The sequence below is a fragment of the Engystomops pustulosus genome, chromosome 10 (genome assembly GCF_040894005.1).
Source record: "Engystomops pustulosus chromosome 10, aEngPut4.maternal, whole genome shotgun sequence".
In the NCBI taxonomy this organism is placed as follows: Eukaryota; Metazoa; Chordata; class Amphibia; order Anura; family Leptodactylidae; genus Engystomops; species Engystomops pustulosus.
The window spans coordinates 7682958-7706957 of NC_092420.1; the positions used below are offsets into that span (position 1 = coordinate 7682958).

At 48.8% G+C, this 24000-nt stretch overlaps 1 protein-coding gene across 2 annotated transcripts in view; it reads left to right on the forward strand.

The window, feature by feature from the left end:
- The window catches only part of ALDH1L1 (aldehyde dehydrogenase 1 family member L1), a 37506-nt gene that overhangs the window by 3655 nt on the left and 9851 nt on the right, over positions 1–24000 (forward strand). The window contains exons 2-16 of one of the 2 annotated variants that reach the window (XM_072128842.1): positions 491–585; positions 2976–3134; positions 3434–3668; positions 5336–5501; positions 6635–6736; positions 7042–7131; positions 7965–8102; positions 9340–9465; positions 9585–9676; positions 9863–10010; positions 10100–10219; positions 10306–10433; positions 12337–12487; positions 12836–12906; positions 14263–14368. In XM_072128842.1, coding sequence (XP_071984943.1) covers positions 3005–3134; positions 3434–3668; positions 5336–5501; positions 6635–6736; positions 7042–7131; positions 7965–8102; positions 9340–9465; positions 9585–9676; positions 9863–10010; positions 10100–10219; positions 10306–10433; positions 12337–12487; positions 12836–12906; positions 14263–14368 — 1803 coding nt within the window. In that variant the 5' untranslated portion in view covers positions 491–585; positions 2976–3004. Of the gene's footprint in view, positions 1–466; positions 586–2975; positions 3135–3433; positions 3669–5335; positions 5502–6634; positions 6737–7041; positions 7132–7964; positions 8103–9339; positions 9466–9584; positions 9677–9862; positions 10011–10099; positions 10220–10305; positions 10434–12336; positions 12488–12835; positions 12907–14262; positions 14369–24000 lie in introns of those variants that run through there. The other variant, XM_072128843.1, reaches the window with a different exon arrangement.

A 24000-nucleotide genomic window follows, 5' to 3' on the forward strand; every position in this document is an offset into this window, starting at 1 on the left:
TACAATAATTATATTTACAATATATTTATAATAATTATAAATAAATAATTATAATAATAATAATAATATAATAATAATATAATAATAAATAAATAATTAATATATTATAATTAATAAATATTTATAATAAATAATTATAATAATTATAATAATAATATAATAATAATATAATAATAATTATAAATAAATAAATTTATTTACTTGCTTGTAAATAAAGTTTGCCAGGGCTTGAGAGGTTAAAAGAAGAGCAGATCTTACGAGAGGGGGCACGCACCAGTATGTCAATGTGCTTGGTTTACAAACCTTCTTCCTGGTAGTAGATATCCTTTGCATCTGAAAGATTCCTTTTTGTGGCGCCCCCTTGTGTCCGGCTCTGGTACTGCTGGCCTATCAGTTGTCACCTGCAGTGATAGTACAGGGTGCTCCGCAGTGACCTCTTCCTCCATTGCCCTGAGTGTTACTGTAATTATCATCCATGGATCTCTCCCAGGCTCCTCCTCTGCTCCCCCACCTCCAGCCGTCACAAAATAGCTCCAAACCCTCCAGCGAGAGCCTGCAGAACCTTCTCCTGTGTCCCATCTCCAGGTAAGTGTCATATCTACCTACCTAATCCTCCTGCTACTCACCATATAATACTCTTCTAGTAATGTAACAGATTCTATGCGAACTGTTCAATTTTTAAGATAATTAATGTCTTGGAACAAGAACTGACACTTTCTAGTGATATTGTTCTTACAGCTGAGGGTTTGTTACAATTGTTTGCAGTTCAGATTACTTTCTGAGATAAATCAGCAGCACAAAGCTTTTTACACTTCTGGTAGTTTGTTACAATGTGTATAGGACATTGTATTAGTCTGGAGTCAGGGCTGTTTAGGTCACAGGGGGTCACATAGACTGCTAAAATTTACCTGCACTGAAACATTGTAACAAAGTATCAGAATTGGAGAGAAAGAGAGATGCACTGGTGATTAGATAGATGCAAATGTAGCAAACTCAGCAGTGAGAAGACGTAGGTCCAGATGTTGAGTTGTAGGCAGGTGCAGATTTTGTATTTCTGGGACCCCAAGCAGAGTTATGTGTGGGGGGCCCATAATACTTGGTTCCGCTCTTTTTGGGGTGTGTGTGGTGCAGCTTCCATCTCAGCAGCTTTGGAAGTAACCAGTGAATATGATATGTGCAGTCACTAAAGGTCAGGACGTCAGAGGCTGCCAAAGCTCCCTGAGGATTGCCAATGCGCTGGTGACAAGGAGTGTTGTCATAGGCACCGTGGGTACATGCACCAATGCTCCCAAGGTGTTTCAATAATTGTGTCTCAGGTTTCTAAATCATCAGATCCGACCTATTACTGTCCTCACAAAACTTCTCTACGTGATACGTGACTAATTATGGCTAACAGGAAAAACTAGGCCGTAATGTCTGACCGAGGGTAACCGGGGTAATGGGGTGTGACCACACAACAACCGCTGATTGGGCAAACCCCTCAGGAGGCTAATGTGGATCTCTCCCCTGATTGGTGAACACAAGACAGCACCCCCCTCCCCGCAGTGTATAATACCGCAGGTGTGACTACTGTGTATATAGTGCAGCACAGCAAGTATACAGGGACAGGGCAAAGATCAATGTACAGCTACCCATAGCTACTAGGTGACGTCTATTTACTATTGTACACACCTCAGCTGCTGCAGAACATCAAAATACACACCTCAGCTGCTGCAGAACATCAAAATACACACTTCAGCTGCTGCAGAACATCAAAATACACACCTCAGCTGCTGCAGAACAGCAAAATACACACCTCAGCTGCTGCAGAATCTCACAATACACAGTTCAGCTGCTGCAGAACCCTATAATACACACCTCAGATGCTGCAGAACCTCATTATACACAGCTCAGCTGCTGCAGTACTCTATACTTACCTCAGCTGCTGCAGAACCTAATAATGCACAGCTCAGCTGCTGCAGAACCTCATAATACAGACCTCAGCTGCTGCAGAACCTCATAATACACACCTCAGCTGCTGCAGAACCTCATAATACACACCTTAGCTGCTGCAGAACCTCACAATACACAGTTCAGCTGCTGCAGAAGCCAATAATGCACAGCTCAGCTGCTGCAGAACCTCATAATACAGACCTCAGCTGCTGCAGAACCTCATAATACAGACCTCAGCTGCTGCAGAACCTCATAATACACACCGTAGCTGCTGCAGAACCTCACAATACACAGTTCAGCTGCTGCAGAAGCCAATAATGCACATCTCAGCTGCTGCAGAACCTCATAATACAGACCTCAGCTGCTGCAGAACCTCATAATACACACCTCAGCTGCTGAAGGACCTCATAATATACAACTCAGCTGCTGCAGAACCTCACAATACACACCTCAGCTGCTGCAGAACCCTAAAATACACACCTCAGCTGCTGCAGAACCTCATAATACACACGTCAGCTGCTGCAGAACCTCATAATACACAGCTCAGCTGCGGCAGAACCTCATAATATAGACCTCAGCTGCTGCAGAACCTCATAATACACACCTCAGCTGCTGAAGGACCTCATAATACACAACTCAGCTGCTGCAGAACCTCACAATACACACCTCAGCTGCTGCAGAACCCTAAAATACACACGTCAGCTGCTGCAGAACCTCATAATACACACGTCAGCTGCTGCAGAACCTCATAATACACAGTTCAGCTTCTGCAGAACCTTATACAGACCTCAGCTGCTGCAGAACCTCATAATTCACACATCAGCTGCTGCAGAACCTCACAATACACAGTTCAGCTGCTGCAGAACTTCATAATAAAGACTTATTAGACATGTTATAGTAGTTATGTGCTTGTACATAGGGGACAGTACAGTTTTTTCTGTAGATCTTGCTGTATACATCAGACAGTACTTTATGTCCTAGTGATATAAATATATAAATATTCAGCATTTTCTCCTATTAATATCACATTTCTTGTATTATAGGTCATCAGTTCATCACATCGGCGGCAGTCATGAGGATAGCAGTGATTGGGCAGAGCCTGTTTGGGAGAGAAGTGTATAAGGAGCTTGTGAAGGAAGGACACCAAGTGGTCGGAGTATTCACCATTCCTGAGAAAGAAGGCGGCAAGCCCGACCCTCTAGGTACTTCATCATCATCATCATCATCATCATCATCATCATCATCACTATTATGTATATAACAAACATAAATTATACATAAGTTTTGATGGAAGAGGTGAAGTAGTATCCAATGTGTTATGTGGAGGTCACATAAATCTGAGAAATTAAAAAATAGTATTACTAGTTCCACCACTAGGGGGAGCACACCGCATACAGAGTGTAACATTTTACCTTCTGGCTTCTCTGGTACCAGAATTAACCCTTCCCTTTACTTTTCTATGTATGATTGATGCATTTCTGCTTCATCCTTGTACCTCCAGGAGTAGAAGCAGAGAAGGATGGCGTTCCTGTCTTCAAGTTCCCGCGGTGGAGAGTGAAGGGTCGAGCTCTGCCGGAGGTGGTGGAGCAGTACAGATCAGTGCAGGCCGAGCTGAATGTCCTTCCCTTCTGCTCTCAGTTCATCCCTATGGAAGTCATCGATGCTCCATCACACGGCTCTATCATCTATCATCCTTCCATCCTGCCTCGGCACCGGGGGGCCTCCGCCATTAACTGGTCAGTATTTATATTTCAGGATTGTAGCTTCTCCAAAGTGCGGGGGGAGGTAAGGGGGGAGGGTTTAGGTCCTCACACTGCTGTGCCCTGTGCTCTCTCCATTTAGCTTTTCTCTGATCATGGTAAAAGCTATTGGAGGCCTCTGTTTGGAAAGTACAACTCTTGCTCATAGCAGAAGGGAGCTGTGCAGCAGCTCAATGCAGAGTGCTCAGAGCACAGCAGTGTAAGCCCCCCTGGTGCACTTGAAAATGCTACAATCCTCTAATAAAAATCCATGTTGTACAGTCTCGCTGAAACATACACAAAGATACACAAAACACATGAAAACTGGCTGCAGAGAACAGAGCACAGCAGTGTGAGGACACAACCCCCAGTGCATTTGCAGAAGCTCCAGTCCTGGAATATAAATCCATATATCACAGTCCTGCTGCTACTAACAACATACACAAAGGTCTGATTACACATCTCTCCAGGGACAATACATAACACTGGCTGCAGAGAGCAGAGAGCACAGCAGTGTGAGGTCTGATTACACATCTCTCCATGGACAATACATAACACTGGCTCCAGAGAGCACAGAGTACAGCAGTGTGAGGACACACCCCAGTGCACTCTGAGTATATATATCACAGTTCTGCTGCTACTAACAAGATAGAAAGGTCTGATTACTCTCCAGGGACAATACACAACACTGGCTGCAGTCTACATGGTCACAACTGGTGACAGTTCCCTTTAACTCTAGTCACCTCCAAATCTGCATTCAGAGTTGAGAATGAAGTGTCCTCAGGACCCATAGACAACACAGTGAAATTATCTACAGCAATGTAATAAGGCCATGCAGTGATGTCATTAATCTGGGCGGAGCTATGTCACATGATTCTTTAATATTGTATATAGATCACATATATACAGTCATCAGATTGTTTTAAAACACACACATTAAAATGATGAATAGATTATTGTATAATATGTTCCTATTGAAGGGCAAGATAATAAGAGGCTTAGTCTCACCTGATATCATCAAATACAGGCGGTCCCCTACTTAAGGACACCCGACTTACAGACAACCCATAGTTACAGATGGACCCCTCTGCCCCCTGTGACCTCTGGTGACCTCTCTGGATGTTACTATAGTCCCAGACTGCAATGATCAGCTGTAAGGTGTCTGTAATGAAGCTTTATTGATAATCCTTGGTCCAATTACAGCAAAAATTTTGAAACTCCAATTGTCTCTGGGACAAAAGAAAAAAAAATTGTCTAGAACTTCAATTATAAAATATACAGTTTCTAGTTACATACAAATTCAACTTAAGAACAAACCTCCGGACCCTATCTTGTATGTTACCCGAGGACTGCCTGTATAATATATATCGGGTCTCTTCCGGATAATAGAAGACTGGGTCAAGAATAAAGAAGATATCACTGATAATTTAAAGGAAACCTCGCATCAAAATCCATCCTAATAAACCACGGACATTACTCATAGATCCAAGGCTGAAGGGCTCCTGGGGGTGTAGCTTCACAGGCTATTACAATGAGTACAGCAGGTATCCCCTCCCACCTGCTCTGCGCTGCTCATTGTAACAGCAGTAACGTGGAGGGCACAGGGTAACCCCGCACACACTCCTGCCTGGACCCTCAGTGCTCACTTATCTTCTCTCTTGCAGGACGCTGATGCAGGGCGATAAGACGGGCGGCTTCACCGTATTCTGGGCGGATGATGGGCTGGATACGGGCAACATTCTGCTGCAGAAAGAGTGTGAGGTCCTTCCCGATGACACCGTCAACTCAATATACAACAGATTCCTCTTTCCCGAGGGAGTGAAGGGCATGGTACATCTATCAATTTCCTCTAAATTGCTTTCAAACTTATCGCCACACATGTGAACTGGTCATGTCTGGTATTGCAGCTCATCTCATTTACCACTCAGCTCAGGGATTAAACAAGATATGTTTCTGCATCAGTGTAGCAACAGCATCCTCAAGGTTCATAATACATGAAATCACATGGTAGATTTACTTTAAATGCTGTACTTTTGGGAGGTCAGGGAAGGTGAAGAGAACAAAAAAAAGTTTGAACAATTCTTCACATAATTTTGCAAATTCTTTGCTTTCCTTATAGAGTTGCCTCCGGAGCTGAACTCTCCATATCATGGTCAATACTATTTGGCTACTTCCTTCTTGACACTGATCTATTGTATATGTTACGCTACATTTTCCACATTTCACCACAGCAGAGAATGCTCCGAATTGTGAATGCAGCTTTAGCTGTGACTGGAGTATAAATGATTAGCGGATGACACAGCCCTGGAGGTAGTTGCATTGCACAAATACTCTCAGTGAAACATCTCTGACATGAAATAGACCCTGAGGGTGGAAATCCTGATTTATTTCCAGGTTGAGTAAATATTAATTTTGGCGCATCATTTCTCGATGGATTCAGTTCTGCTGAGCCCGGGGTCAGGGTCACATGATCAGCGCCGGCACATGTTTCACGTGTTTCTCCCCCTTAACTTAGGTCATGCCAAAGAACTGGAGCAATAATTTAACATTGGGCTCATTGCATAATTATGAAGATTTCTGCATCGCTGTCCCTTCCTTTCACGCTGGGGGGTGTGTCCTCACACTGCTGTGCTCTGTGCTTTTTGCATCCATACTGGGTTTTCCCTGGAGAGATGTGTAAACATACCATATCGTATAGTAGTAGCAGCAGGACTGTGAAAAATGGAATTGGGCACTGGAGCAGAGTGCTCACACTGCTGTGCTCTGTTCTATTTATATTGAATCGATGGAGCAATTCAATATTGCTTTGGGTAAATGTGGTAGAATCCAAGCAGAAGCCTTCTAGAACAATTCAGCATAGTGCTGAGAGAACAGCAGTGTGAGGACACACCCCTAGTGCACTTAGAGAAGCTGCAGTATATGATGCATGAGATGGACCCTTCTTGACTGTCTCTTTCTTGCAGGTGGAAGCTGTGAGGCTCATTGCACAAGGCTCCGCTCCGAGGATTGCCCAACCAACAGAAGGCGCCACATACGACCCAATACAGAAGAAGGAGAACGCAAAGGTAAGTCCTGCAGTGTCGCACTGGATACATGCATCCCTGGCCTCATCCACCACACTGAGGTCTGGGGAAAATCCTGCACTTCTTCTAAACCCTGGAGAAAAGAGGTGTAAACAGGGCACGCAGTCCCATTACCTATGCGTTTTGACTATGACGCCTGTCTCATGGGCTGGGGTAAATGGTGCATTACTAGTGCATTGTGGGTTACTCCAATCACACTGCAATCTGACTCCCTGTGAGGCAGAGAAGAAGGGGAATTTTACCCATTTTGGACCTTTGATTACCCGTGTTTTCTGTCCAATCTGCAGATTAATTGGGATCAACCAGCGGAAGCCATACACAACTTCATCCGAGGGAACGATAAAGTGCCTGGAGCCTGGACCGAGGTCAATGGAAGTGTAAGTGCATAGATATATCCGGAAAAAAAACCAACATCTGCTGCCATCTGGTGCATAACGTGGTTATTGCAGAAAGGGAATGATTGCACTAGGACAGATACATGTAGATAGATATTTAGATACAGGGCCAGATTATAAGCGGGGCTCCCAGGGCGCACGCCCCGGGGCCCCCACCATCTTGTTTATCAGGAGGGCCCCCACCAGCAGCATCAATGCTGTGCCACCAGAGATCACTTTGTGCAGGTGTTTTTTATAAAATAAAAATCCTTCCCATGTTGAGTCGGCTGCGAGTGCTGGTGGAGCGCCTGGTGTCTGCCCACTGGCTGCAGCACATACTGACCCGATAATAGCTGCAGTAGATTTCATGGTAAAGGACCTTTGATGAGATCATTACCATGTGACTCCTGTGTGGGAGGAACAACTAAAGATCCCGGGTAGAGTTTGCTGCCATGTGCGGTGCTGAGCCAAGGCATGGGAAGTTATGCTCAGGCAGTGCAAGGGGGACACGTATGTAATGTGGGTTCTCAGACAGCTAGGGTGTGTTCACACATGGCATTTTTGGATGCTTTTTTTAAACACATTTGTTTTTACATGTTACCATGTGTTCGGCTGATTAGAAAACCTTGTTCAACATCTCTGGAAGTGTAAGCAGCTGTATTAACATTTTCACGGCTACTTACACTTCCAACAATGAAAAACGCTTTCAAACCAGCCAAACACATAGTAACATATAAAAACAAATGCAAGGGCCCCCAGCAACCTTATTCCCTCCCTGGTTATAAAGATAAATAAATGTTAGATTAGATGGAGTTATTGCAATTATTTTCTTCCAGAAATTGACCTTTTTTGGCTCTTCCTTTACTACTAATGGACCAAACCCAGAAGGAGAACCTCTGGAAATCCCTGGGGCGTCCCAGCCCTCTTTGGTGACTAAGAATGGACTGGTGCTTTTTGGAAATGATGGGAAGACGGTAAGTGTTTTTGTATTACATGTTCTCCCCACAAATGTCTCTAGCAGTGGAGTCTTTGCTGTTACATTGTAACGAGTCCATCCCCTGTCAGTGGCACCGGCCTTTACCACACTTCATTATGTAACAATTCCACTATTTGCCATGATGTCTGCTCTTATTACTAGAGATGAGCGAGTATACTCGTCCGAGCTTGATGCTCGTTTGAGTATTAGAGTACTCGGAACGGCTCGTTGCTCGGACGAGTATTTCCCCTGCTCGTGATCGAGCATTTAATTAAGAAGACAGTGAAGAATACAATGAAAACAGTGAACACAGGATCATTTAAGTGAAGAACACAGTGAAGAACAGATTGCAGATGTTTTGACGCTGGATCAGGCATGCAGGAGCAGAGGCTGAAGTGGAGCGGAGCGGGGCTGGAGCGGGCATGGAGGAGTGGAGCGGGGCTGGAGCAGGCATGGAGGATCAGAGCGGGCATCACGGAGCGTAGCGGGCATCATGGAGCGGGCATGGAGATACGGAGCGGGGGCTGTAGCGGGCATGGAGGAGTGGAGCGGGGCTGGAGGATCGGAGCGGGCATGGAGGAGCAAAGTGGGGGCTGGAGCGGGCATGGAGGAGCAGAACGGGGCTGGAGAGGGCATGGTGGATCGTAGCAGGCATCACGGAGCGGGCATTGCGGAGCGGGGGCTGGAGCGGGCATCGAGGAGCAGAGCGGGCATCGCGGAGCGGAGCGGGCATCACGGAGCGGAGCGGGGGCTGTAGCGGGCATGGAGGAGTGGACCAGCACAGAAAGAACACTAAAGAAGAACACATTGCAGATGTTTGCAGATGTTTTCACTGAAAGAACACATTGAAAGAACACAGTGAAGAACACATTGCAGATGTTCTGAACATCTGCTAACTTATCGGAAGACACGTGCGCCGAACGGTGTTCTTCACAATAGTATATGAAGAACATTATGTGTGAAGAACACCGTTCTGCGCGTGTCTTCCGATAATCTGCAATGTGTTCTTCACTGTGTTCTTTCAATGTGTTCTTTCAGTGAAAAATGCTAGACTTCACTGACTTCAATGGGGTTCGTTATTCGAGACGAGCTCTCGAGCATCGGGAAAAGTTTGTCTCGAATTATAAGCACTCGAGCATTTTAGTGCTTGCTCATCTCTACTATCTACTATCGCGGCCACCACACACCCCTGGCACTGCCCCGCACCCACATCTCACAGGTATCTGTGCCCACAGCTGACGGTGAAGAACCTCCAGTTTGAGGATGGGAAGATGATTCCAGCATCTCAGTACTTCAAGTCCTCGGAGAACACGTCCTTACAGCTGTCCCAGGAGGAGCGAGCCATAGCCGAGGAACTGCGGGTACGTCCGGGCAGGGACATGGATATTGGATAGATAGTTAACTGATAGATATGAGATAGGTAGGTAGCACAACACCAGTAGGCAGTCAGTAGAGCCACCTCTCTGTTCTTGTACCCCAGGCCACCTGGAGACGGATCCTCACCAATGTCCCCGAGATTGAAGACTCCACTGACTTCTTCAGAGCTGGAGCGGCCTCTATGGATGTTGTGAGGTTGGTGATGTCATTAGATAGAACTATAGATGGTAATATGTGGATTATGTACTGTATGGGGCTATTATAAGGAGATGGCGGTATTATTTATGCAGTGAAGGAAGTTTTAGACTTTAGTGGAGGGGGATATCTAGACCCAATAAACTCCTGATGCCCCACTATACCTTCCTTGCTCTCTGTGTCCAGGCTGGTGGAGGAAGTGAAGCTGAAGTGCAATGGTCTGCAGCTGCAGAATGAGGACGTCTACATGGCCACCAAGTTTGAGGAGTTCATCCAGATGCTGGTGAGGAGGCTGAGAGGAGAAGATGCCGAGGAGCACATACCCATCAATTACGTAAGTCGCCCTCTCTCCATCAGGAGGCTGAGATATAGGGAGCTGTATGTAGTAGTTCTCACACTGCTGTGCTCTGTGCCCCTGTGCAGGTGGAGATGGACACCAATAACATGAAGATCCAGATTCCTCATCAGCTTTTCATCAATGGACAATTTGTAGACGCAGAAGGCGGGAAAACCTACGACACCATCAATCCCACAGACGGCAACGTGAGGGTTAACCTCCGGATTTATCAGACCCGAAAATGGAAAGAATTCAAAATAAATCTGTAAAATGTTTCATTTCCCCCGCACAGGCCGTATGTAAAGTGTCGCTGGCGCAGGTGTCCGACATCGATAAAGCCGTCGCCGCTGCCAAGGAGGCCTTCGAGAATGGGGAATGGGGCAAAATAAACGCCAGGGATCGGGGGCGCCTGCTGTACCGGTGAGCCCCCGCCATACTGACCAATCATCATATAGAACTGGTGTATCAGCACTACGTGGCGGTATTGTGCCGTGTAACATACTGGAGGTGTCACTGTACAGATAAGTTTATCCCTGAATTGGTTATTGGGTCACGGTATGGCGGTATTTCAGCAGATACTTATCTATTTACAGTATGAGACACGGTCCGTGGAACTGAACGAGCTTCTATATAACTACTTTCTACATGAGAATGTTATTTATTCACTATTCTTAGTATTTGAGCAACGTACGTGAGCAGTATATGGCGGTATATGAGCAGTATATGGCGGTATATGAGCAGTATATGGCGGTCTGCGAGCATCATATGGCGGTATGTGAGCAGTATATGGCAGTATATGAGCAGTATATGGCGGTATATGAGCAGTATATGGCGGTCTGCGAGCATCATATGGCGGTATGTGAGCAGTATATGGCGGTATGTGAGCAGTATATGGCGGTATGTGAGCAGTATATGGTGGTATGTGAGCAGTATATGGTGGTATGTGAGCAGTATATTGTGGTATGTGAGCAGTATATGGTGGTATGTGAGCAGTATATGGTGGTATGTGAGCAGTATATGGCGGTATGTGAGCAGTATATGGTGGTATGTGAGCAGTATATGGCGGTATGTGAGCATCATATGGCGGTATGTGAGCAGTATATGGCGGTATGTGAGCAGTATATGGCGGTATGTGAGCAGTATATGGCGGTATGTGAGCATCATATGGCGGTATGTGAGCAGTATATGGCGGTATGTGAGCATCATATGGCGGTATGTGAGCATCATATGGCGGTATGTGAGCAGTATATTGTGGTATGTGAGCAGTATATGGTGGTATGTGAGCAGTATATGGCGGTATGTGAGCAGTATATGGTGGTCTGTGAGCATCATATGGCGGTATGTGAGCAGTATATGGCGGTATATGAGCAGTATATGGTGGTCTGCGAGCATCATATGGCGGTATGTGAGCAGTATATGGCGGTATGTGAGCAGTATATGGTGGTCTGTGAGCATCATATGGCGGTATGTGAGCAGTATATGGCGGTATGTGAGCAGTATATGGTGGTCTGTGAGCATCATATGGCGGTATGTGAGCAGTATATGGCGGTATGTGAGCAGTATATGGTGGTATATGAGCAGTATATGGCGGTATGTGAGCAGTATATGGCGGTATGTGAGCAGTATATGGCGGTATGTGAGCAGTATATGGCGGTATGTGAGCAGTATATGGTGGTATGTGAGCAGTATATGGCGGTATGTGAGCATCATATGGCGGTATGTGAGCAGTATATGGCGGTATGTGAGCAGTATATGGTGGTCTGTGAGCAGTATATGGCGGTATGTGAGCAGTATATGGCGGTATGTGAGCAGTATATGGCGGTATGTGAGCATCATATGGCGGTATGTGAGCATCATATGGCGGTATGTGAGCAGTATATGGCGGTATGTGAGCAGTATATTGTGGTATGTGAGCATCATATGGCGGTATGTGAGCAGTATATGGCGGTATGTGAGCAGTATATTGTGGTATGTGAGCAGTATATGGTGGTATGTGAGCAGTATATGGCGGTATGTGAGCAGTATATGGCGGTATGTGAGCAGTATTTGGCGGTATGTGAGCAGTATATGGTGGTATGTGAGCAGTATATGGCGGTATGTGACCAGTGTATGGCGATACGTGAGCAGTATATGGCGGTACGTGAGCAGTATATGGCGGTATGTGAGCATCATATGGCGGTATGTGAGCAGTATATGGTGGTATGTGAGCAGTATATGGCGGTACATGAGCAGGATATGGCGGTACGTGAGCACTATATGGCGGTATTTAGATGCACAGTATTCCTTGGCCTTATGCTTCAGTTTTCTTCTTCCATTCTCCCAGCCTCGCTGACCTCATGGAGGAGCATCAGGAGGAACTGGCCACCATTGAATCCATAGACTCTGGTGCGGTGTATACATTGGCGCTGAAGACCCACGTGGGGATGTCCATACAGACCTTCCGATACTTTGCCGGCTGGTGTGATAAAATTCAGGTGACCCCAAAACTTACTGCCTCCCCCCCTCCCTCCCCCCTCCCACAACTGGGGTGACTATAATCCATGGATTGGGAGTATTTGCTATGGGGCTCATGCTGCGGGAGGACAATGACAAGATCAGGGCAGTTCAGATAATCAGTGATATATTGGGGCCGGGGAAGGGTCGGGCCTTGACCTTGCAAATACTAAAAGGGGGAATGTGCCAGAAAACTACGAGCCGCTGCCAGGCAGATCTGCAATGTCAGCATTAGGCAATCTATGACCATAGGGGGCGCTCTGCAGTCTGTATCCTAATACTGTCCATAGGTTTCTGACAGGTTTCTATCTATTTGTATGTAATGGCAGGGCTCCACCATCCCCATCAATCAAGCGAGGCCAAATCGCAACCTGACCTTCACCAAGAGAGAACCCATAGGGTAAGTGCTGTGCGGAGCTGGGAGGACAGAGACATCCCAAAACTAATTATGTCAAAAGGAAACTGTCAGCAGTTGTGATGATGCAAACTGCAGCCAAGTGTTGGGTATTGTCCCTGGAGAGATGTGTAATCAGACCTTTCTGTATGTTGTTAGTAGCAGCAGAACTGTGACATATGGATTTATATTCCAGGATTATACTGTGGGCATGTCCTCACACTGCTGTGCTCTAAGCTCTGTGAAGATGCATAACTATACCTTTGTGTGGCAGCAAGACTGTGAAATGGATTATAGTTTCATTAGGCTGTGTCCTCACACTGCTGTGAACTGAGTTCTCTGCATTACACTACTACACAACCCTTCTTCTCAACTCTAAATGATTGGTGAAGAATATGAATTCACAGAGCTTAGAGCACAGCAGTGTGACAACATGCCCCCAGTAAAATCTTGGAATATAAAGCCATATATCACAGTCCTGCTGCTACTAATTACATACATCATTACATATCTCTCCATGTACTTTACTAACACTGGTTGTAGAGAGCACAGGACACAGCAGTGTGATGACACACCCCCAGTACAATTCTGGAATATAAGTCCATGTATCACAGTCCTGCTGCTACAAATTACATACAAAAAGTTATCATTACACATCTCTCCATGTACTTCACTAACACTGGTTGTAGAGAGCACAGAGCACAGCAGTGTGATGGCAACCCCCCCCCAGTACAATCCTGGAATATAAATCCATATATCACAGTTCTGCTGCTACTAACGACATACAGATAGGTCTGATTACACACCTCTCCAGGGACAGTACATAGCACTGGCTGCACAACAGCTGACACATCCTTTAATAGTGTCCTATAAGTGTGTAACAATGGGGGTCATTTACTAAGGGCCCGATTGGCGTTTTCCCGACGTGTTATCCGAATATTTCCGATTTGCGCCGATTGGGGCAATGGGGCAGATTTACTTACCCGGTCCATTCACGATCCAGCGGCGCGATCTCTGCGCTGGATTCGGGTCCGGCAGGGAAAAGCTGCGCTGAAAAGCATCGGAACGCACTGGAGTTCACCGGCTCGGGCTGAGTGAAGGTAAGTGCAAGCTCTGCGACAGATTTTTTTTAAAAATGCGGCGGTTTTTCCGAATCCGTCGGGTTTTCGTTCGGCCACGCCCCCCGATTTCCGTTGCCGATGCGCCACAATCCGATCGGGTGTGCCAAAATCCCGGGGCAATTCAGGGGAAATCGGCGCAAATCGGAAATATTCGGGTAACACGTCGGGAAAACGCGAATCGGGCCCTTAGTAAATGACCCCCAATGTGTCATATGATGGTGACATCTGATGTTTCATGCAGAGTGTGTGGCATTGTCATCCCCTGGAATTACCCCCTGATGATGCTGGCGTGGAAAACCGCGGCTTGTCTTGCAGCTGGTAACACGGTGGTCCTGAAGCCGGCACAGGTGAGACCCAGGGGGACAGATGGGAGATGCATTACACAACTTCATACCCACAGCAATAACTGGATGACAAATGTTATACCCAGGGACCATTCTAGCCTTTTTGCTGCCTGAGGCAAAGCTTGAAAATGCTGCCCCTGTGCCCCTGCCCTCGCCCGATGATACCACCTTACACACTAGTAGTCAGTCATGACACAGACATTAGTGACATCTACTACCTTACAGATGTTGATCTGCTTCTTTACGATTTCTCCCGGCCATCGTTTTTTTCTGCTGAATTCACAGTCAAACGTCTTCAGCTCTATGCAGCACAACTCCACACGGCGCCCCTAAAATTACCACAGTCACTTACAGTATAATGGATCGTGTTCCTAAATATATATTATCCTCACAACACAACTGAACACACTATTCCCCACATAAAACATCCTTTATACACTCACCGGCCACTTTATTAGGTGCACCATGCTAGTAATGGGTTGGACCCCCTTTTGCCTTCAGAACTGCCTCAATTCTTCGTGGCATAGATACAACAAGGTGCTGGAAGCTCCTCAGAGATTTTGCTCCATAGTGACATGATGGCATCACACAGTTGCCGCAGATTTGTCGGCTGCACATCCGTGATGCGAATCTCCCGTTCCACCACATCCCAAAGATGCTCTATTGGATGGAGATCTGGTGACTGTGGAGCCATTTGTGTCCAGTGACCTCATTGTCATGTTCAAGAAACCAGTCTGAGATGATTCCAGCTTTATGACATGGCGCATTATCCTGCTGAAAGTAGCCATCAGATGTTACAGGGTACATTGTGCTCATAAAGGGATGGACATGGGCAGCAACAATACTCAGGTAGGCTGTGGCGTTGTACCAAGGGGCCCAAAGACACCATGACACCACCAGCACCAGCCTGAGCCGCTGAAACAAGGCAGGATGGATCCATGACACCACCACCACCAGCCTGACCCGCTGATACAAGGCAGGATGGATCCATGACACTACCACCACCAGCCTGACCCGCTGATACAAGGCAGGATGGATCCATGACACCAGCACCACCAGCCTGAGCCGCTGATACAAGGCAGGATGGATCCATGACACCACCAGCCTGAGCCGCTGATACAAGGCAGGATGGATCCATGACACCACCACCACCAGCCTGACCCGCTGATACAAGGCAGGATGGATCCATGACACCACCACCACCAGCCTGAGCCGCTGATACAAGGCAGGATGGATCCATGACACCACCACCACCAGCCTGACCCGCTGATACAAGGCAGGATGGATCCATGACACCACCACCACCAGCCTGAGCCGCTGATACAAGGCAGGATGGATCCATGACACCACCACCACCAGCCTGAGCCGCTGATACAAGGCAGGATGGATCCATGACACCACCACCACCAGCCTGAGCCGCTGATACAAGGCAGGAGGGATCCATGACACCACCACCACCAGCCTGAGCCGCTGATACAAGGCGGGATGGATCCATGACACCAGCACCACCAGCCTGAGCCGCTGATACAAGGCAGGATGGATCCATGACACCACCACCACCAGCCTGAGCCGCTGATACAAGGCAGGATGGATCCATGACACCACCAGCACCAGCCTGAGCCGCTGATACAAGGCAGGATGGATCCATGACACCACCACCAGCCTGAACCGTTATACAAGGCAGGATGGATCCATGACACCACCACCACCAGCCTGACCCGCAGATACAAGGCAGGATGGATCCATGACACCACCACCACCAGCCTGACCCGCTGATACAAGGCAGGATGGATCCATGACACCACCAGCACCAGCCTGAGCCGCTGATACAAGGCAGGATGGATCCATGACACCAGCACCACCAGCCTGAGCCGCTGATACAAGGCAGGTTGGATCCATGACACCACCACCACCAGCCTGAGCCGCTGATACAAGGCAGGATGGATCCATGACACCACCACCACCAGCCTGAGCCGCTGATACAAGGCAGGATGGATCCATGACACCACCACCAGCCTGAACCGTTATACAAGGCAGGATGGATCCATGACACCACCACCACCAGCCTGACCCGCTGATACAAGGCAGGATGGATCCATGACACCACCACCAGCCTGAGCCGCTGATACAAGGCAGGATGGATCCATGACACCACCACCAGCCTGAGCCGCTGATACAAGGCAGGATGGATCCATGACACCACCACCACCAGCCTGACCCGCTGATACAAGGCAGGATGGATCCATGACACCACCACCACCAGCCTGAGCCGCTGATACAAGGCAGGATGGATCCATGACACCAGCACCACCAGCCTGAGCCGCTGATACAAGGCAGGATGGATCCATGACACCACCACCACCAGCCTGAGCCGCTGATACAAGGCAGGATGGATCCATGCTTTCATGTTGTTGTACCAAATTCTGACCCTACCATCCGAATGTCGCAGCAGAAATCGAGACTCATCAGACCAGGCAACGTTTTTCCAATCTTCTACTGTCCAATTTCGATGAGCTTGTGCAAATTGTAGCCTCAGTTTCCTGTTCTTAGCTGAAAGGAGTGGCACCCGGTGTGGTCTTCTGCTGCTGTAGCCCATCTGCCTCAAAGTTGGACGTACTGTGCGTTCAGAGATGCTCTTCTGCCTACCTTGGTTGTAACGGGTGGCGATTTGAGTCACTGTTGCCTTTCTATCAGCTCGAACCAGTCTGCCCATTCTCCTCTGACCTCTGGCATCAACAAGGCATTTCCGCCCACAGAACTGCCGCTCACTGGATGTTTTTTCTTTTTCGGACCATTCTCTGTAAACCCTAGAGATGGTTGTGCGTGAAAATCCCAGTAGATCAGCAGTTTCTGAAATACTCAGACCAGCCCTTTTGGCACCAACAACCATGCCACGTTTACAGGCCACAAATCACCTTTCTTCCCCATACTGATGCTCGGGAGAACTGCAGGAGATTGTCTTGACCATGTCTACATGCCTAAATGCACTGCCGCCATGTGATTGGCTGATTAGAAATTAAGTGTTAACGAGCAGTTGGACAGGTGTACCTAATAAAGTGGCCGGTGAGTGTATAGTCACCTGAATAAATTATATTAACTAGAGAAGCCAGAATTTATTAGGTGCCCTAATTTAGCAGCCCCCCCCCCGCAGTGGTACACAACCTCTCCTGAGTATATGCAGCCTCCTCCCTGTATACACTACCTGACACAGCCCCCCAGTTTACACAGACCCCTATTTATTTAATTAATTTAATTATATGGTGGGTTATTTGTGTAGCAATGGGCACCCGAATCCCCAACATTACATGCACCCAGGATGCCGCCTCCATCAGGGATCGCTCATCTGCCGCCTGAGGCAAGATTCTCATCTGGTTATACTGGTATTACACATCAAAATAGTGTGTGGTGCTAGATGTAACTCAGGGCCAGTAGAGGATAAGTAATGTCATGTATGTACACAGTGACTGCCCCAGCAGCAGAATAGTGAGTGCAGCTCTGGAGTATAATACAGGATGTAACTCAGGATCAGTACAGGATAAGTAATGTCATGTATGTACACAGTGACTGCACCAGCAGCAGAATAGTGAGTGCAGCTCTGGAGTATAATACAGGATGTAACTCAGGATCAGTACAGGATAAGTAATGTCATGTATGTACACAGTGACTGCACCAGCAGCAGAATAGTGAGTGCAGCTCTGGAGGATAATATAGGATGTAACTCAGGATCAGTACAGGATAAGTAATGTCATGTATGTACACAGTGACTGCACCAGCAGCAGAATAGTGAGTGCAGCTCTGGAGTATAATACAGGATGTAACTCAGGATCAGTACATGATAAGTAATGTCATGTATGTACACAGTGACTGCACCAGCAGCAGAATAGTGAGTGCAGCTCTGGGGTATAATACAGGATGTAACTCAGGATCAGTACAGGATAAGTAATGTCATGTATGTACACAGTGACTGCACCAGCAGCAGAATAGTGAGTGCAGCTCTGGAGGATAATATAGGATGTAACTCAGGATCAGTACAGGATAAGTAATGTCATGTATGTACACAGTGACTGCACCACCAGCAGAATAGTGAGTGCAGCTCTGGAGTATAATACAGGATGTAACTCAGGATCAGTACAGGATAAGTAATGTCATGTATGTACACAGTGACTGCACCAGCAGCAGAATAGTGAGTGCAGCTCTGGGGTATAATACAGGATGTAACTCAGGATCAGTACAGGATAAGTAATGTCATGTATGTACACAGTGACTGCACCAGCAGCAGAATAGTGAGTGCAGCTCTGGAGTATAATACAGGATGTAACTCAGGATCAGTACAGGATAAGTAATGTCATGTATGTACACAGTGACTGCACCAGCAGCAGAATAGTGAGTGCAGCTCTGGAGGATAATATAGGATGTAACTCAGGATCAGTACAGGATAAGTAATGTCATGTATGTACACAGTGACTGCACCACCAGCAGAATAGTGAGTGCAATCTCATTCTGCTGTGTGCTACTGACGGGTGTGGTTGTTTGTGACTGAGCTCCTGCACCACCTGGTGGAAGACCAATCCACCCAGGCCTGCTCTCTCCTCCCCAGGGAGGGAGTGGGTTTCTGGGATGAGTGAGCCAGGAAAATCCCAGGCTTCTGCCTCCCGGACCAGGCCGGCGGGGGGCAGGAAAAGCCAGATACCGGCCAACATGGAGGGGGTGAGAAGATCTGCCCGAACCCAAGGACGCAGCGATGTGACCTCGGCTGCCACCCCCAAGACCCAGGGAAGCCGCAAGGTCTCCGGAACACAGAAGATCAAGGCAAGTAACATCAGCCTGAGTGCTCCTCCTGGAAAGCTGAGTGACTGTGCGGGAAAGCTGGGTGGTTCAGCTGGAAAGCTGGGTGCTCACGGAGGTGTGCAAAAAGCATGGGGACACCTAAAGGCCCGGGAGTCTGCTACCATCTATGGCTCCCGGATTGCTGAGCACCTCCGTGAGTACGAGGAAGCTGGCAAGGCGATGAATAGGCTCCAGGAGGAGATAAGGGAGACCTTGGCCCTAGCGGGGGTGGCTACACAGAAGAAAAAGTCTGATCATCTTAACACCATTGACAGACTTAAAGCCGAGGTCACCGCTCTGCAGGAAAAACGACGGTTGATCCGGGAGCACAGCGGTCCGTTCAGGGAAAAGTTGGAGAACGACGCCAGATTTAATGACATGCGCCAGGAGAAGCTGAGAAAGCTGAAGGGGCTTCAGATCCAGGCGGATGAAGGCGATGGCGATGATGAGGAGGATGAGGAAGACCTGCCGTGTCCGTCTGGTGGCCTGCACCAACACCAGCAGGCCTCGCACGACAGGCTGCCTGCAGAGCAAGCGCCATTACCATCAGGCTGCGGCTCTGCCAACCTGGAGGAGGAAAGTGATGACAGCGGCCAGGGGGGGGGGCGCTAATGGCTCAGATCCGTCAGCTTGAGTCCCCAGTTCACCTCCAAAACTTCTCCTTCGGCGATGAGATCCCGGATGACGACCTAAAGAGAAAGAAGAGAGCCAGGAAGACCAAGGCGTCTCAGGAGGTGAATCTGGTGTTTCGTCCCCTCCCTGTTCCCTCCGGGCGGGCAGCGGTGCCAGCCTGTCGTGTAGGCCCCGTTACCCAGCCCAGCACGAATCCTGCAGTGGACTCGGTGCCAGGGTGCGGGGAGAGTGCAAAGCCACGTTCCATCATGGCGCAGAGCACCAGCCTTGTTTGTAGTAGCAAGGATGGTGCAGGGAAGGCATCGGCTGAAAGGCCGGACAGTGAGGGCGATCCAGCAGGTCCTGGTACTGTGCGCTGCCCCCCAGTGGGAGGGGGGGGTGGCCCTGTGCCAGGGGCAGTGGCGGTGGCTCCTGTGGCCCCTAGCGCTGTGGCTGTTGCTTGCTCCGGTAAGCAGCGGCAGTGTGATGGGGCTGCTGGGGCTTGTAGTGCGGCGCCTCCCAAGCGTCCTGTGCAGCCTGCAGGAAAGGGTGCAGGAAAAATATTATTTTGCATTGGATCATCTGACCCAGGAGATGGTAACAAGAGACTGTCCGGACTTCATAAAGAAAAGAGACCTCATGCATCTAGCGAGCAGCGGTGCTCAAACATTAAAACAGCTGGTCAACAAGGGGTTAATGCCAATGAGGCAGAGGGCACAAGTAAGATCGGGGTTGGAGCTGCCTCTTCTCAGGCTGTATCAGCTATGGAGGTGGCTCTACCCCCAGTGTCCAGTGACGCCGAGGCAACCCCAGGTCCTCCTGGCCCAGCTGGTGTGAGTGATGCAAGGAAGCGAGGCAGTATTGTACATAGTGTGGTGAATGTTGGGGTGGTGAATGGTGCTGAGGGGGGTGATCCTGGTGTGCGTGCTGGACCATCTGCACCCCCAGTGGTGGCCGCTCCCATAAGGAGCTATGCGAGTGTCACCGCTGGGGCAAGTGGGGTTAACTCCTTGTCTCCTGGCTCTGGGAATAGCGTGTTGCAAAGGCGTCTTCTGGAGGCTCTCAGGAGAGGGGAAAAGTCAATCAATGTAGAGGGGAGAGATGTTGATCTGTCCTTCTGGACAGACAGGCATGGCCTGGCAGCCTTCCAAGAGAAAAGGGGGGGAGAGACTGTATGGTCTTTACCCACAACCGGGCCCGGAGCTGCCCGTAGGAATGTGGTTCGTCTTCGCTGGAGGGGCAGTGACGCATGCCCACCCAGGTCAAGGGTGGTGGAGCTCCTCCTGAAGATGAACTTCAGGGCTAGTGACATCTTTGCCCTGATACATCCTTATGGTACTCCGGAGTTCGATGTCAGCTTTGTTCGGCCGGAGGGCTTAGAGCTCTTCTGGTCGAATTATGAGCTGGCAAAGAACGAGCCCGCATGGCGAGACTTTGCTGTGCAAGCAGTGTCTCGCCAAAACGCAGTCAAGAAGGTGACCGTTTTGACCCGTAACGAGTCACTTTCTTGCATGGACATCATGACTTGGCTCAGTCGTTATGGTGAGGTTGTACAGGTACCTCAGAAAAACCGCGATGAATTTGGCATTTGGTCAGGAGCCTGGACCTTCATGATGAAGTTGAAGTGTTCAGGCGGCACAGTCGCCCACATTCCTTCTTCAGCCTTTCTTGGGCGGGACAGAATCCTGATTTTCTACCAGGGGCAGCCGAAGGTCTGTCACAGGTGCGGTGACCCCACACACTTTAGCGCCAGCTGCCAAGTGCAGAAGTGCGCTTTGTGTGGTGGGCTAGGTCATCTCGCTGCATCCTGTAAGGACATTAGGTGTAACCTGTGTGGTGAGCTCGGTCACCCTTTCAGCCGTTGTCCTCGCTCCTTTGCCAATGCGGTTGTGACCCCAGTGGAGGAGAGCCATGAGGTTGCTTCTGCTGGGGAAGGTACCAGCAGAGGTGGAGGAGCTGAGGGGCCTGTGAAGAAAAGTAAGAATAAGTCACCTTCTCAGTTGAGGCGGCTTGAAGCCAGACAAAAAGGGAGAGAACTGGGGAAGCCTCAGGTTGCTGGGGTGACCCTGGGTCCTTCCTCAGAGGCTGGTCTTGCTACTGAGGCCCTGAGGGATGATGAGTTGGATGAGGAGGTCAGGAGGATGGAGCGCGAGAAAGGTGCCATGTCCTCCACGTCCTCCCATTATGAGAGTATGGATGAGGATAACAGGATTTGGCTAGAAAATAAGCGCAAGCAGAAAAAGAAAAAACGCGGCGTATCTAAGGTACCTAAGGAAGGGAAAACTTCCTCCCCTCTGGTTGAGCTTTCCAACCGGTTCCTCACCCTCGATGAGACCGCCTCCTCGGGAAGAGAGGCTGAGGGTGGGGTTCTGGAGGTGGCAGCGGAGCAGCCTGCAGGGGGCGCTGAGTCTCTATCCTCTGGGGATGCTGGGTCCTCAGAGTGGGAGACTGACTCAGAGTCAGGAGACAAGGACGAAGGAGAGGGTGGTCCGGGTGGGTCCTTGGGGGCCAGTAATAACATGGACACCTCAATTTCATTAAAAAGAAGTTGCCCCAATTCTGATGGTAAAAGGGAAAAGGCATCATCCTCAGAGGAGAGTCGGGGGAAGGGAAATGGAAAGAAAAAAGCCGTCTAACTCAATCACTCATGATGGCGGCACCCACTCCGTTGACGCTGGCGTCCATTAATGTCGCCAGCATTAAGTCTGATGCGGCTAGATTTGCGGCCTTTGATTTTCTCGGCCGTGTTGAAGCCGACATTTTATTTTTGCAGGAGACCAGGCTGCCAGATTTGGCGGCCGTGTTTAAAGCTAAGAGGGAATGGAGACACGGGCCTTCCTATTGGTCTCTTGCGGCCGAGCCGTATAGCGGAGTGGCGGTCCTTTTTACCGCACCGGTAGAATGCCGACGAGTTATTGAGTTAGAAATGGGGAGGTGCCTGATCCTGGATGTCCTCATGAAGGGACAAGAACTTCGCCTAATTAATATCTATGGTCCCCAGTCCAAGTGGGACAGGAAGTGTCTCTTTATGAGGATCAAGCCCTACCTTTTTACAAGTCGGCAGGTGGTCTTTGGAGGGGACTTCAATGCTGTCACGAGGTCCCAGGATAGGGGAGGTTCCAGAGACAAGCTGACTTATGATAGCGTCGCTCTTAATAGCATAGCTAGTGAGGCTCGCCTGGTGGATGTCCACATCCGGCACACCCCAGGCCACGCGGGGTTCACATATTATAGGGGTAGCTGTAGGTCTAGAATAGACAGGTTTTATTTAAAGGAGGAAGCCATTTCTTCAGCAGTGTCCGTTGTTGAGGTGGAGTTCTCCGACCACTGTTTAATTTTGTTTTCTCTGAATGTTACAGAGACCCCCCGGATGGGAAGAGGCTACTGGAAGCTCAATCCGTCTCTCCTGGAAGAAGCGGAGATCAGACAATCCTTTGAGGACTTTCTTCAGAGCCAGGTACCATTGCTGGGCCTTTGTAGCAGTAAGTCAGAGTGGTGGGAGATGCTCAAGAAAAGGGTGGCGAGATTCTTCCGCCAGCTCTCGAGCCTCAGGAGCCTGGACAGGTACCGCCTGTATCAGGGCCTGAGGAGGAAACTCGAGCATCTCGTCTCGACTGGAGGTAGTCGTGAGGACATCTCCAGAGTGAAATCCTTGCTGAAGAGGTGTCAGTACGATAGACACGCATCTTTGGTTTTTGAGAGGGATTACGGGAAATACCGCTCGCCCGACCCTTACAGAAACTGCAAGATGTCAGTGAATGGTAAAGTTGTCACAGGACTGGTTGACAGTACGGGATCCCTGAAAAGGTCCAGATCAGGGATTCTGGAGGTCGTCAGATCCTTCTACTCACACCTCTTGGGCAGGAAGGATCTAGATCGGGATGTGATGTCGGCTTTCCTGGCTGAAACGGTCCCTGAGCCAGGAGTAGACCCTTCTCTTGATGTTTTGACAGAGATGATCAGGGAAGAGGAAGTCAGCCGGGCGATTGAAGGGCTCGCCCTCAAGAAATCGCCGGGTCCGGATGGCTTAACATCTGAGTTTTATAAGACCTTTAAGGACACCTTGGTTCCCCTCTTGACTGAGGTATTCAATGAGTGTCTTTCCTCGGGCGCTCTGCCGAAGTCAATGAGGAGGTCTGCCCTGATCATCCTGTCAAAGGGTAAGGACCGATCTCGTATTGAGAACTGGCGTCCCA